The 15,909-nt window shown below is 34.8% G+C and overlaps 1 protein-coding gene across 2 annotated transcripts in view; it reads left to right on the top strand.

Annotated features, from left to right (window-relative positions):
* arid3b (AT-rich interactive domain 3B) overlaps positions 1-15,909 on the top strand; it is an 85,471-nt gene that overhangs the window by 36,106 nt on the left and 33,456 nt on the right. For both annotated transcript variants that reach the window (NM_001083002.2, XM_009298079.5), the window contains 1 exon segment: positions 2,178-2,250. In NM_001083002.2, coding sequence (NP_001076471.2) covers positions 2,178-2,250 — 73 coding nt within the window.

Genomic DNA, 15,909 nt, shown 5'->3' with positions numbered 1-15,909 from the left:
ATGTTAAGGGCTGCAAAATCAATAATATATAAATATAAAATGATAATTATCGATAATGGAATTTATTGTTATTGATTAGTTGGGCTGCTCGTGTGATTGAGGAGTGCAACATAATTAGACTTGAACTGTATTGTTTTGTCAAGTAATTTTCATTTAAAAAATTCACCATTCATTAGTCGACACGGGAAGATAATCATTTTCAAGGTATGCTGTGGTTTGGAAAAGTCAAAGTATTAAAACCGCCAAAATGTTCTGCTATACCTTTCCTAAGGTATGTGTAAGATTTTTTTATTTACATTTTTTTTAGAACAACAGTATCTCCAGCAGAAAAGATTTCCAAAGATGCAGTTTTAAATTGTAAAGAAATCTGTTTTTGAAACATACGAAGATAGCAGAAGAAGATTCATTTAAATTATTTAGCCTGAGATGTTTACTGCTCCAAAATATTTAAAATGTTTCTAAAAATAAAATATATGGTGTTCAAAAGGGAATTTTGTTTTTTTTGTTTTTTACCTAGATATTTAAAAAGACATATTTTATAGCAGTTATCACAATACTGTGAAATCGTGATATTTTTATCCAAGGTTATCAAACTGTCAGAGTCGTATACCAACCCATGCATATTCATAAGGAATATTGTTAAATTCACAAATTCCAATAAATGAGTATTCCAATACTTATTTTCATGGACATAATTATTATAGATGTTTTGTTTAACCCCCACTCAACTAAAGATTCTATGCTATTGTTTACATTTTTTGTGTGTGATGACACCTAAAGGGCCGTGAAATGTGTTTCAGTGTTCAAGTTTTTGAAAACAATACTTTTGTCATCTTGTTTGTATAAATGTCGACCTTTATCATCATGTAAAATGAACCCCTTATTTATTTCTAATAAAAATCTCCCTTGAGTTTGTTTACTAGAATACGGATTGATTGACTTGTTAATTTCACAAATTTTACTCATTTTTAGTCTGTTTTTAAGTCATACAGACCAAAACGTAATGCCGCATTGACACATTTATTAGTATTGTATGAATAAAAATAAAAAAAAACGAACACTCTTCACTTTATTTTTGCTGGTTTTTGTTTCTCTGAATGATTCTTTTACTTTCATAAGTTAACTAAGTTTCAGCTAAGATTGGAAAAGTTTTGTGTTTTGTTAGTTCATTCACACAACAGTTTTGTGGAACTGAAAGTGTTATCTTTTGAAAAATGGTTTCACAGTTTTTGAAAGCTATTCTGTTGTTTTTCTTAACGGGCATAGTTGTGTATGTGCATATATATGTCGAACTTTGCATTTTTAAATGCTTCATTATGTAAACACACCCTAAATTTACTTGCAATAAAAATTTTCAGAATGAAGCAGAAGAAACCCCCAAATATTCTACCCTTCTGCCTCAACCCAGTACTGGAAACCCCCAGCATGCATTTATGTACATGTATATTAGGGCTGTCAAAAGTATTGAGAGTTTGGTACCAATCGCTACTAAAATAAATAAAAAATTGCTAATTACTAGCTAATATTTAAGCATGTTTTTAAACAATCCTGACTGGCAAATGTGTTCACGTGATTTGTTTGCAGTTGGTGAACAGCAGTGAAGTGTGGTGAACCTAAGACCAATCACAGTCATTTCTGTTGAACACAATAGCCAATCAGCGGTGTTTAAGACTGTTCAAAAGTGCTCAAACGTTATCAAGAAATAGACGTTATTAAATTTTTAGTACTGATTGGTATTGAGCTCCATACTTCTCACAATATGTATGTTTATTCTATATATGAATGTGTAAATATACATGCATGCATACATCTACATTGCAAAACCAGAATATCGCATGAAACATTTGTGAATAAAGCATAATTTCTATCAATAAAAATCTTCATTTCACAAGTTATTAAGCTGATTGATTGATTGATTGATTGATTGATTGATTGATTGATTTAATTATGTTTCAGTCTGTTTTTAAATAAACACAATTCTTTGTCAAACATAATGTTGCATTGACAAATTAATCAGATTATATAATTTCATTATACAATTAAATATCTGATCTAAATGCAATTTTTTTTATTTTATCATGAATACTGTAATAATAATAGTTTTATCTACAAAATGGCTGACGTAAAGAAGCCTCCGTAAGGTAAACCAATTAATTGTTCACAAATTTAATTTTCAGCTTTACGAACTGGACAATGACCCGAAACGAAAGGAGTTCCTCGATGACCTCTTCGCTTACATGCAGAAACGAGGTAGGAAAGGCTCTTTTAATGCACTTTCTAACACAAGTCCCCCATACAAATAATTTAGCTTCTCTCTTTGGCGACTAGCAATTTCATCGGACACCTACACCTAGCATGGAAACGGCCCCCTTAGTTAAGTGGAATCATATGTCCCTGGTCTCAGATTAGCATACTGTGACAGAAAGATGGGCCTGACGGCGTCATCCGACTAAGACTAAGCTCTCAGCGACACAGCTTGACGGTGCTATTAACCCCATACCCCGGGTTTAAACTCAACCAGATGGAGATCTGTTTGTGTTGGTCTACCATCAAACCCCCAGTAACCACCTACCAGTTTGCGTAAGTGGGGCTGTCAGCTGAGGATTGGTAATGGCCGGGGGATGGGAAAAGTGTGATTTTGCCAAATGTCCATCATGGAGGTCCTCTCAGACATGATTAATGATGTTTTTTTTTTTTGACTGATGGAGTGTGTGAAATGGACTTCTGTGGGTGACGGTTGTGTGTTATTAAGAAAGTGTTTCAGCGTGTGCCTGCGCTGCTCCTCTTGTCATTCGTTTTGCATCTCGAAACGCAAATATATCTGCCGTAACCGAGACATTCAGATCAGTGGCTGACACAAGTAGCTGGTTTTGTGCAGATTGTGACCTTGTTTTAAGTTTGACAACTTTGAGAAGCGACCAGACCTTTCTGGTTTTGTTGATTCAGATGTCTGGTGTTGCTCTGAAGAGTCTCTGAGGTTGAATGAGAGTTACCTAGCCCTGATAACCAGTTTATTTTAGTGGTCGACAATAGGGCTGCACGATACAGGAAAAATCTGACAGATTTTGCTGTTCTGAGAGATATATATATGGCGATTTATAATTTTCCTACATGGCTTGAAATCCTTTATTTGTGAACTTATAATTTTAGTTTGACTAGAATTCCTTAGGGGAGTGCATATGCATAAATATAAGAAACAGACACAGATGAATACAATAAAGAAAAAGATACAAATGAAATAAACTGTTTTATTGTTTTCTGAGGAGTCAATCTGTATTCAGATGTACTATAATTGAATAATCACATGTAAAATAATACTGCATAGTCTTTATTTTATTAATAATATCAATAAAATGGATCCTTATTAAAGTTACTAAGGGTACAATTTCTCAAAAATGCATCCAAATGATGAATTATAATCTAGACTCAACATTGCAGATTCTGCGACGTGACTATTGCGAATGATCACATTGCCATATTGATGCTAAAACAATATATATTGTGCAGCTCTAGTCAACATTTATTTATTTATGCCTGAATGAGTGAATGGATGATTGGCAACAACTTAGAAGATCAAGGTAATAATAAAACCCAAGCTATTTTATTTCTACATTTAGGTAAGTGATGGTTTATTGGTCTAGGTTTATCGGTGAATAAAATTGTTCTTTTTTTGTAATTTTATTAATAAGAAAATTAGTCAATATAAGAATATTAAAGTAATAATTAAATAAGTAATAGGTTTTTTTCACATGACATCATTAATAACGCGTGAAATTCGGATGGAAAGCTGGTAGTGATTGTTCTACATAGGAATCGCTATCAGAACATCAAAATGGTTCTGTTTTATGTTGTTTATAATAGTTTAAATTACCCCAAAAAAAGAAATGCTGAACAGCTTTTATAGACTTTCAAAAGTTTTTGCTCAAAGAGGGAAGTTCAAGAAAAACCTGAAAAAACCAAACTAAAACTGACTAAAAACCAAAAGGCTGCGTGTAGTAAACATTTTTTCAATACATCCTTATGTACAAACTTTTTTGAATGTGATAATTCGTTTGACAGCACCAATAAAGATTATATACAGGCCTAACTATGTATATAAATATGTTAATGTGTTAAAAATCAGATACAATCACCACATCACTTATACAAAATTCAGAAGAATATAAATCAGGGCTCGAAATTTACCTTTTTGCTTTGTAGCACTGGTGCTTCTAACTTCAAACAATTTAGGCGCACCCACCAAGAATTGTGCGAACTGGTACTACAAGTTTTATATATACAGATATATTGCTTTTAAAATCAACACTAATTAAAACAAACAAATATCTGCATGCGCTTGTCACTTTAGTTGGTTTCTAAAACAAAATCTGTCTTATTTTCATTTTCTCATATCCGGACCTTTACATTTTTGCTGCTGTAGCTCCCTGTCATTAACTAATCCATTTACGGGAAGTTCAAGAGCAGTGGGCCAATCAGAAGAGCTTGAAGGCGGGACAGGCATTACAGGATTTGTTTACTGCAGCAAGTTGACAACTGTTTTGGAACATTCCACTGGAGCACTTTTTAGTGCTTTTAGGTGCAAAGATCCATTCTGTGTGAATGTCTCCTAAATCCGCGCATGCGGTAAACATTTTGCCGTGAAAACATGTTGCATAGCTCCCAAATATACGTCGCATAAATAAAATTTCGGCCACTTGTGACCAAAATGGGTCGCAATTTCCAGCCCTGTAAATAACGTATCCTGCTATGTAATCGCTGTAATGAAATCTCTGTCTTGTTTTGCAATAATCCAAGTCTTTACTGGCGTTTAGGCAGAATAAACAACCGTAAGGTTAACATCGAGATGTGCAGCTGTAGTGAATGTTTGTTGAAGGTAAATTAAGTTTATAATTAAGTTTATCAACCGAACAAAAAAGAAATGGAACCCTTGCAACAAAACTAGATGGTTATTATACTAAAATAACTAATAATGTAAACCATGCGTCCATGCTTTTGTATGCTTTCATCTGTTTTTTTGTGATACCTTGAAGATGTGGAAAAACTACAGTAATTTTATAATAAACATGATTTTTGAACGACATAGTAAAGTGTATAATGTGTACAACTCTGTTAATGAGTGCTGCAGAATACTGTAGCATAGTAAACAAATAAACTTCAGTAAATAATGTAACATCAGTGTAAACTGTTGGTGCAGTGTGATGGTGTATATAGTGTGTATTCCAAAGAGAACTGAAACCATTGTATTTATTACTACAGTGTGTGTTGCACAGCAACAATATAATTACTACGACTTTCAAATGCTTTCAAACGCTATAGTGTTTACTATAATATTTGTTCATGTGATTTATAATTTAAGTTCAGTAAAAACTCAGCCCTCTTTATGATGTAAGGATCATGCCCAACATATTACTTCTTTGAAAATATGGTAAAAATCACAAAAATACAGACCTTCCTCTGTCTTACATTTTAGTTTTTTACTTCCTGCCCTTCATATGAATTTCGCTCTTCATCAGAACCACATGATTAAAAACAACTGTGAAGATTACTGAAAATGGGTGCACCTTGGTTGAAATAAAAAAAGAAACCTTTTTTCTAAATAAATTGGGCAAACTGCACACACACAAACAAACAAATTAATTTTTTATTTTTACTTTAATTATTTTGATGTACAGAATAGGTTTCTTGAGGAAGTTTTATGTTTGATAGAATATTCCAGATTTAATTTAAGTTAAGCTCAATTTACAGCATTTAATATAGTATTTTGCTTTTTATATACCAAAATTGTAAAGGGCATGATTTTTTTATTTTTATTTTTTGGGGGGGGAAGCCTGGAACATTTCAAAAGAAACATTAATAAAATATGTTAATATTTAGAAATTTATTTCCTTGCCGTGACATGATACTTAAAGTTCTAAAATAATTCTGAAAAGGACTGAAAGAATGACGCAGCTCAAAAGATAAACATAAAAAGTAACCGAAATAAGGATGTAAATCATAACTTTTTTTTTATTTTGACTTGGCATAACTTTTGACGGAGCTTCAGATCCATTGAACCCATAATATTCCTAAACATGCAACACCCATTTTATCCATATAGTTTTATGCCATATCCATATATTATGCTTTGATCTTTCTAACTTTACACACACCTATAAAAGTCAGCCTCTGCCCTGTGTATTGTCCACATTAAAGCCCTTGAAACTTGATAAGACGGGAGGAGAACAGAAGCAGTGGCTGCAGGGGAGTTTTGTGGGGATGTTCTCTCTTTCTTTCTCTGTGTGTGTGTGTGTGTGTGTGTGTGTGTGTGTGTGTGTGTGTGTGTGTGTGTGTGTGTGTGTGTGTGTGTGTGTGTGTGTGTGTGTGTGTGTGTGTGTGTGTGTTTGATTGGAGGGAGGGGGGGGGGGACCTCTTGCTCGGGGCCTGAGGGGATCAGATAGAGGGTGGGTGAGGTGGATTAAGGGGCCCCTGTCCCTCTCCTGAAGATTAATGAGACCCTAAAACTCAGGGCCCCACCTTTGATATCAGAAGAATGACAGACAGTAGAAAAGCAAAGACAATGGAGTGACTGCTGAATAACAGCGGGACGGGGAGGGGATTGCATGGATGAGAGGAAATGATGACAAGATGAGTAGAGAAAGAGAGGGGGGTGTAATGTTGGAATGCTGGAAAAACAGATATCCAAGTTGAGCGATTAAAGAGTTTGTTGTATGAAAAAGTATATAAAAATAAGCCACAAATAAGAGTTTTGATGTATTTGTTTATAGAGCAGTGTAAAGCTGATTATCTAATTCTAGTATTATGAGTCTTATGTTAAAGTCCCTCTGAAATCAATATTGAAGTTGTTGTTGGTTTTTTTGGCTATTTGTGTTTGTTTGGTTATTTATTATTGAATATATATTATTTATTAAATATGTTTGCTCAATGACTAAATTTGCATTTAGAAGATATAAGCGTTAAAAACCTGACTCCAAACTCCAAAATGGATTGTTTTTTGATACATAGGCTGCTCGTTACATCTTCTGACCAATCAAATACTCTCTTGTTTCTGAAGTATTGAAGCAGCTGAAGTCGACCATTTAATCATTGATTTATTGAACAATTCTGTGAACCACCCTACACACACACACAAAGCGCATCAGATGCATCACAATCACAAAAATGTATCAGACCCATTTGAATTGCATTGAATGCTGTATTTTGAAGCAGAGAATCGGTTAGAGTAGGTTTGTTGCCAACTATTTTGAATACAAAGTAGCTAAGCTCTGGTTGGTCGCTAGATGATGGCATACTTAGATTTGCATATACTGACTGACATCAGGTCCTGTTTGTATTATGTTTTAATAACCCTTTAACTGTCCCACCAACAACAACAAAAAGATATAGGATTGCATTTCTTAACTCCCTAATGTTGCCATCTAACACTTTAACACATCCCATAATTTCTAAGATATCAACCAATTGGTGGAGGTTGATATATCGGTTTATGGTAAAAGCACTGGAATTAATGCAAATACTTTGAAAAAAATATATAAAAATATAAAGTGGAAGACCAATTTATTTAAAAACAATCAAAGTTAAACTTTTTTAAATAGTAAATTGTTTGTTTTTTAAGGTATGCCACAAACTCAGATCCTCATTTACCATGTTTTCTTGTGTGTTTGTTTTTACAATAAAAAACAAAGCAATTTTTTTTTTTTTTTTGGTAAACCAATAATGCTGTGTAGTGTAAACCATTATTTAAAACATTAATTCTTTAAATGACTTTAACAGTCATTATTTAAAAGTTTGGTAGAGCAGGCAGTTAAAGGGATAAAGTAACTGTTTGTCATTTAATTTTGTTGTTGTTTGAGATAGGGCTGCATGATATTGGAATAAATTGACATTATGATATTTAGTTTTTTATATTGCGATTTAAAGGAACTATTTTGTAAAAAAAATAATAATTTTACAGTAATAGTGAGAGCCTCTGCAAATATATAATGAAGCATAAATATAAATAAACAAGCATATAAACAAGCATAAGTAATTACAGAACAAAGTTGCAAATTAAGTAATGCCTTATGATTTCTGGAGTGTAACAGTATTGGGGTACAGAAAAGAAATCAAATCAAATGTAAAATAACACTTTATACAAGAGTCAAAATTTGATCTACATTGTTCTAAAACTATTGAATGACACCCATTCATGATCCACTACTGCAGCCTTCATTGCAAAAATAGCTAAATGCAATTAATCTTTGTTAAAGCTACAAATTTTCTAATTTCTTTTGGCCAAATGGATTACATTTGCTCAATCTTACATAGTCTTTCACTCAATCAGGGTTAAACTTTGCATGCATTTTCTGGTTAATGATAATCCCAACTCGACATTGCAGATCTTGTGATGCGACTCTTGCAGAGCCACACATTGCAAATTTGATTCAGAAACAAATTGTGCAGGCCTAGTTTGAATACAGTACAACAGTGTATATAGAATGCTGTGCATTTACAGTATAGCCTCTCGTATGTAGGGATGCAACGATTAAACGGTTTCACTACTAACCGTGCTTTAATTAATTGTAAAAGCTTCTCAACACCACGTTCATGCACGGAACAAAACTGCTACAACTAAACAAAGTTATGTTAACTGTGCGCTAGTTTGAAGATCCGAGCTTGTACACACAGGCGAATAATACCCACCCACAGTGGTAGTGAACTAGTAGTGTTTTGAAATTAATGAATGCATAATAATCGTGATAACCATGGAATTAGGATTATTCCTCAGACTTTAATCTTACAACCAAAATTTATAATCGTTGCATCCCTGCTCAAATGTAATAAAATCAAACAAGTTCAAAAACTGGTATCTCATTAAAGCTTTGAGTTTTTTAGCAGATGTTTTGAGCTTTTGTAAGTAATGTAAGCTTAAGACATCAATAAATGTCCAAATTAAACAGTTTATATTTAAAACAAAGGAGAATCAGATCTGTCAACAGATCACCAATGTATCTGCTCCTAGATGGATCCTCTGATAAACCTCTGATCAAGTACACATGTGGCAACGCCTCCAAAAACTAACTAATACAAAATTTTACTAAGCTGCTCGAAATGCTAGAATTCTCGTAAAGTACACACTGTTAGCCATTAGCAAAACAAGATCTCAGGTAATCCAATTCTCATAAAGATCGTTCAAAATCTCACTAAACATTAACAAGAGCAGCACAAGTTTAACTGATAAATCAGGATAAACCGGGAGAAAACTAGAAAATAGCACTCGCAAACAAATCAAGCGGATCAATCAAACAAACAGTCCGGCCGACACAAGTGAGGAGATTGGCAGGCCAAGCGCTCCTCCAGAACAGCGCAAGCGCACCGGTTTTATACTGCGCGGACCCGATCCTTATTGGCGCGCCGATTTAGTGACAAAGGTGAATGACAGCTCACCCGACCAATGGTAGCACACCTGAAACAGGATAGGACCACAACGAGAGAGAGAGAGAGAGAGAGAGAGAGAAGAGCGCAGAGCAGAAAACAACAAAAATACTACAAAACATACGTGAAACGTAACAACTAACATCGGAATACACAACGTATTTGAATTTGTACGATCTGATTCTTATAATTTTGTACGATTTGCTCATCACCCAATGACGGTTAGGGGTGGGGCTGGGTGCCACGCCTCCTTTTTAAATCATACATTTTCGCACGACTGAACTCGTACGAATTTGTACGAATTAGCCACTAAACTGACAAAACGTAAAATACTTGTGTTTCCTCGTGAGATCAGTCTGCAATACAGTATTGATTTGTAATCTAAACATTTTATTAAAGAAGACAGACCTCAAACGTGCCGATTTTGTAACTGCATGCAGTTCACTAGAAGCATTTGACCCAGGCTACTGGAAAATTAAAAGTCCTTCTGCATATAACCCCATTGACTATTTCTTTTAAAAGGAGAAGGGGATACTCCGTCCAATCATATCTTCATGTTTCAGTTGAAAGAGCATCACATCAAACAAAGCTGTGCATTTCAAGGCTTTTCAGGGATCATTATCACTAAGTTAATCATTACCATGCAGCATAAAGTGACATATTTAGGCAACTGCAGTAGGAATAAAGGCGTCGATATTCAGCAGATGCTTAAAGGTATTAAGACCCATGATGTTAGGGAAATAATACAATTCATTTGACAAGTTGTAGCCAATTAGTATAACCAATTGCTTAACAAATTGTGTGCTGTATTCAATTTATGTGACTGTAGAAATGTTTTCTACATTTTTACATCAAGATGATCTGTCAACTAGTTCCAATCTGAAGTAAGTTTTAAAAGAGATTTTTTTCTGAATGAGTGTTACAGTTATCGTTTAGCAAATGCATTTTTTTCAGCATTTTGTTGTCAGTTTGCAATTGTTTTTAGGTCTTATATAGTATTCAATTATATATTTTTTTATTATATTGTAATATTTTTTTTCTGCTAAAAATGTATTTGTTTATTAGTAATTGTCATCACTTGAAATTAAAATTTGATTTAAAATAATGTATTTAATGCAATTGATTTCTTGGTAGTCCATTACAAGTGTGTTAGGTTGATGTTCATGAATGCAATATCAGCTAACAATTGCACCTTTCACACAGTGATGGTGGTAAATATCCAGAAAATTTCTGGGATGACTTTACCTGTAAATTAAAAAAAACACTGTTCACACAGGTAAAGACGTTCCGGAATTTATCCAGAAAAAAACATTCACACATCTATTCCAAAATAAATTTAACATCATTAACCAGAAATTACCTCTTAATGGCTGCCCTTGTATTTTTAAACATAGGTGTCGGACTTTTGTTTTAGGTTTCACTTTTATTTAAAGCTTTAGCATTCATGCAGCTGCTTTTGTCCCAGAGACATCCAAAGGCAGAAGCGCGAACCACAGTGTTTACACATTTGAATGCATTTCAATTCACAAATTCTGTGGATAGATCAATATTGTCAAACTCTGTCAAACTCCTTTACCTGCACATGTTAAGCAACTGAAGCAGAGGTTAAAGGTAAACAAACAGCGGTTTATCATAGGCACATATATTTTATTTTCCTTAACAGCGCAGATGTGAATGCATCTGAATGTTCTGATTGACTGGACCAGATGTCTCACGTCAGCGCATTTTAAACGTGAACCGTCAATTTTCCTCTTGTGTTCACACAGTGCAGCATTCTGGCGTATTACTTGTAACTTCTCTTTCTGGAAAATTACCTTAACGAATTTACCAATATTTTTAAAAAGGGCCTGTTCACACATGATCCCTTTTTGGAAAATTCGTGGTAATTATCTGGAAAGTTCTGTATGTGTGAAAGTGGCTAAAAGTAATTTAATATCACACCACGCTGTATTATATAATATCACCCATTTATTGGTTATTTTTAATAAAAAGTTAAATTTATCTATCAGATAAATAGGATTGGGTACCAAAATGCGGTATCTTTGGAACCGGTATGAATTTCGGTGCCTAATTCTGGTGCCACTGGTGCTGCGACAAGAACGTAAAACAGGTCGCACACCTGAAGCACCGCTCGGCGACGCATAGCAGCGCACCACGCAGTGCCATACATTTTAGAATTCGCAAGTTGGTGGCTGTCCGCGGCGCCCAGACACTGTTCATATTTCTGCTGCACCACAGAGTGCCATCTTATTAGTTTCATTTTAAATAACATGCGAATGTGCGCGTCTGGTGCACATTCTGGTGCACATGTGCGCGCCGTACCACGACTCTGAACGGCGCATCTGATGTGTGATGCCTTTAAGAAGCATCAAGCACCATCCAAGGCACACATAAGTATGTGTTGTCACACCATCTCTAAATATTTAATTCTAAACTGCTTTGAGGGATACGGATGTCAGCGATGTCAGGCATTTGTTCTTGTTGCTTATAGAAGGCTAAGACTCCCTTCATCAAGTCATTATCGCATTCATCTAATTTGCTTAAACTAAGCATTCTAAAGTATGGCCATATTTTACAAGCAAGGATTCTGACACACCAACATGCAGCAGATGCTTTACAAAAGTTGCGTGTAAGGCTGGAAAAGGGTCAAACTTATGAAATGTGAGGGCTCATGGAATCAACTTAAAGGGCACCTAGGTTGCCCCTTTTTTCAGATTTAATATAAGTCCTTTGCGTCTCTAGTTTCAGATCAAAATACCCATCAGATTTTTCATTATACCTTTTACAAGATGCTGTTTTATACTGATTTCCAGCAGGGGGTGGTTTTGTCGTACTGCGCCTTTAAGCCGAGTTCTGCCCGCCTACTATTTCTACATGCCTCCTCCCTCAGCTGTGTCAGACAACAGACAGACTTAAAGGAAGAAGGTCTCACGTAGCGTTTGTGAGATACTACAGTAAGAACTAACCTTTACTAATCAGTATTGTGAAGTTGCATTGAGTCACACACAATATTGTTACGAAGTTAACGCGCGCACACACACACACACACACACACACACACACACGCAGGCAGGCAGACAGACAGAGCGCGCTTAGCTTAGTTAAGGCTAACCTCAAGTACTGTGTGGATATCTGTTATGCTAATGTACAAAATAAACCTGATTTAACTTCCACAAACCGGGATTGAAGCGTCTTCTTTTATAATTGTTTTGACACGCGGCTGTGCTGATGAAGTAAAGCTGAAGTAAAGCGCTGTAATTAATTACACACATATTCTGTTTTAAAACACTTTAAACATGTGAAACTTACTCTTAATCACATTTGATGATGATTGCTGATCCTAGCAAACAGAACAGACCTTTTATTCCCGGTTGCTTTGCGTATGTCTGTCTGGTCTTGTTGACATATACACGTGACTACCGGAACATGTTAATGCGCGCAGCTGTCAATCAATTCGGTGGGCGGGGGGATCGCACACCTACGTAATGGTGCGATCGATTTGAAAACACCTCCAATTGGCCGACCCTTTTTTATGTAGTTAAATTGAAAAAAAAAAAAGGACTGGGTGTGTTCATATCGCCCCAGTATGACGGTCTATACACTATACCAACACACAGATCTGTCCAAACAGCTTGAAAAGTAGATTTTTTACCATAGGTGCCCTTTAAAGATGAGGAATGGAATTGTGACATCATCTGGCACTTTCTGTGAGTATGTTTACATGCACACTAATACTCTGATTTTATTATGATTAAGACAATACTCTGATCAAGAGTCTACTATGTAAACAATGATTTTTGATTATCTTAAAGGACCACAGACACAAACTGCAGAGGAAACATTAATGGGTTGGTAACGCATTGACGGTGATGGATGTATATGCTTTAACATGTAAATGTGAATCTTGAATGTAACATTCAAAAAGCAACTGAATCATATTATTGTCTTATTCAGATTTAGGCAAATCATTAGATCACGGATGTCCTTGTACAAGTAGTCACAAGCCCCAAACCCAGAAAAAATTCCCTGATTTTGATGACAGCCTTTTCACAGGTTAGTAGGAAGCTAATGCAATTTTAATAGCACAATGCAAATCTTGCATTCATGCTAACAAACATATAGAAAAATATTAATACAATTCAAATATCTAAAATATGAATTGATGTATACTTAAAACTTATTATGAATATATATATATATATATATATATATATATATATATATATATATATATATATATATATATATATATATATATATATATATATATTTATTTATTTATTTATTTATTTATATTCTTCAATTATAATGATTTAAATATATACTTTTTTGGCAAATAATTTTCTGGTTCAGGCACCGTTTTGGCACCAGTACCGTTTAAATAAAAATTTGATTTGGCACCGGTATCAAAATAATCCCAAACGATACCCAACATTCACATTCAAACGTGTGTGTGTGTGTTTATTAAATACTGTATATCTTGAAAATATTCTACTTTGACATGCTACATTTGACTACATTTTTCTGTTTTATATGTCAAAATGTTGCATTAAACCTATGTGAATTCAAGTGGTGAAAACCTAAACACAGGAAAATGAAATAAAAATGTAGGTGAAAATCATGAAAAAAACTGGTTATGGCTGGCAATTAAAAAAATAAAAGAAAAGGAAAAAAGTTAATACAAAATAAAATACAGAAGTACCTATCAAAAAACAAAAGCGTTTAGTCCAATATATTTTTGAATATCTCAAATTGACTACTTTGTGTTCCAGTAAGCAATGACCGGATTTATTCAACACTAATTGAAGATGCTTGCCGTCAAGTGATCCTGGTAAAAATTATTTAACTGACTCATTTAGTTGCAGTCATAGTTTTCAAATATTCGTTGGAAACAAAGAGCAGCTTTGAATTACGTCTGAGCATGTGTCGCCCTTTTTGAGTTTATCGCTGACATACCGAACAGCTGCAATAGAAGTGCTGCTCAGTTTCCTCCAGTCAGCAGGGTGGAGGTTATATATGTGTGTGCGCATCTATTGTGTGACTTTATAATAAGTGTGGCATGTCCTGTTTGCAGCGTTTGTCTTGTCACTCCTGAGACTTGTTACTCTCCTCAAGCATGTTTATGACATCCTGGTTTTGAAGTGGGCTGCTCTTCTTTCTTTTTTTTTTTCTTTCCCCACCCGAGCGCCTCCGCCCTTTTATGACCACCGACTACAGATTTATCTCAAAGTCAGGAAGACCACCCCCCCCTAAAAAAGCCTTTCCTTATCCCTTTCTTTTTGCGTCAATGTTCACTGTCCTCCAGGGGAACGTAGGTTTGCATTGAATCCTCATTTTGCTGGTTTTTATGGCTTTGTGGTATAGAGACGCAGCCCTTCTGAACCAGTAAACATGGTGAAGTCTCAATCAAACGCGCTAAATCAAACATGACAGCACATTTGTGCTTGTGCAGCTTTAAATTCTGTTGAATTACGAGCCAGTAATGTTTTTAAAAGATGGCTATTCTGCTCACAGAGGCTAACAAAAACACTAGGGCTGTGTGATATTGAAGACGCCTGAATAATAATGTGAAATAATTATAGATGGGCATAGATAAATTTTTTTTATCTAGATTAATCTCTGTAATCCTGGAATTAATCTAGATTAAAATGGCTCATTTGAATTCTGCTGAAGGCATTTAGATTATGTGAGCTACCCAAATAATGACTAAAAGTAAGTCTTTGAGAACAGGTCTCTCAAGCCAGGTGACGCATTCGACCAGGAGCCTATCTCCTGTTTTCAAAATACATCAAAAACTGCTTAAGAAACTGTTGTATTATGAAAAGGGGTGTAAGGATACTCAAAAGACACGGTCCTGTTTGTTTCATGGTTTTGGAGCCACGGTTCGGTTTCTGTTTGCTGTGCGGTAAGGGTTGATGTCATCTTAACAACAATGCTAAGGAACAATAGATTCACTCAGTAACAAGAACAACTAAACTTTTTCTGTATTAACTTTGCCATTACATTTTTAGTACAGTCAGGATAAACACAAGTAAACAACAAAAATTAAATAAATACCTCCAATATAAACTAGTCAGAAAAAAACAACTCTCTTTAGTGCAGGCATGATCAGTAAACTAAGATTAAATAAATAACTGCAGTGTAGACTAGTGAAAGATCTTCATCAAACACCATAATGTCCATATTCTCAGGTAAGAGCCTTGATCTCATTTTTGATTATCTGAGGTTTCAGTTAGATATACAGGTTTTCGTTTAAATAAATGAAAAAATATACATTTACTGTGTTTTCAAAGTGTTTTTACATGACATATTCACCAGTAAATACTTTGCAGTTTTGTCTGAAACTATATGGTTATAGCCAGGCTGTATTTTTGCTCCCAATCTCTCTCCTGCTCCCTCCATGCCGGTGTTATTTCTGTAGGTCCGCCTTCACGACAGATGATGCCTGTCATTTCTGTCGGTCCGCCTTCACGACAACTGATTGGTCAGGAGACCGAT

Source organism: Danio rerio, chromosome 25 (genome assembly GCF_049306965.1).
Source record: "Danio rerio strain Tuebingen ecotype United States chromosome 25, GRCz12tu, whole genome shotgun sequence".
Lineage (NCBI taxonomy): Eukaryota > Metazoa > Chordata > Actinopteri > Cypriniformes > Danionidae > Danio > Danio rerio.
This window is presented reverse-complemented; position numbering and strand designations above follow the sequence as displayed.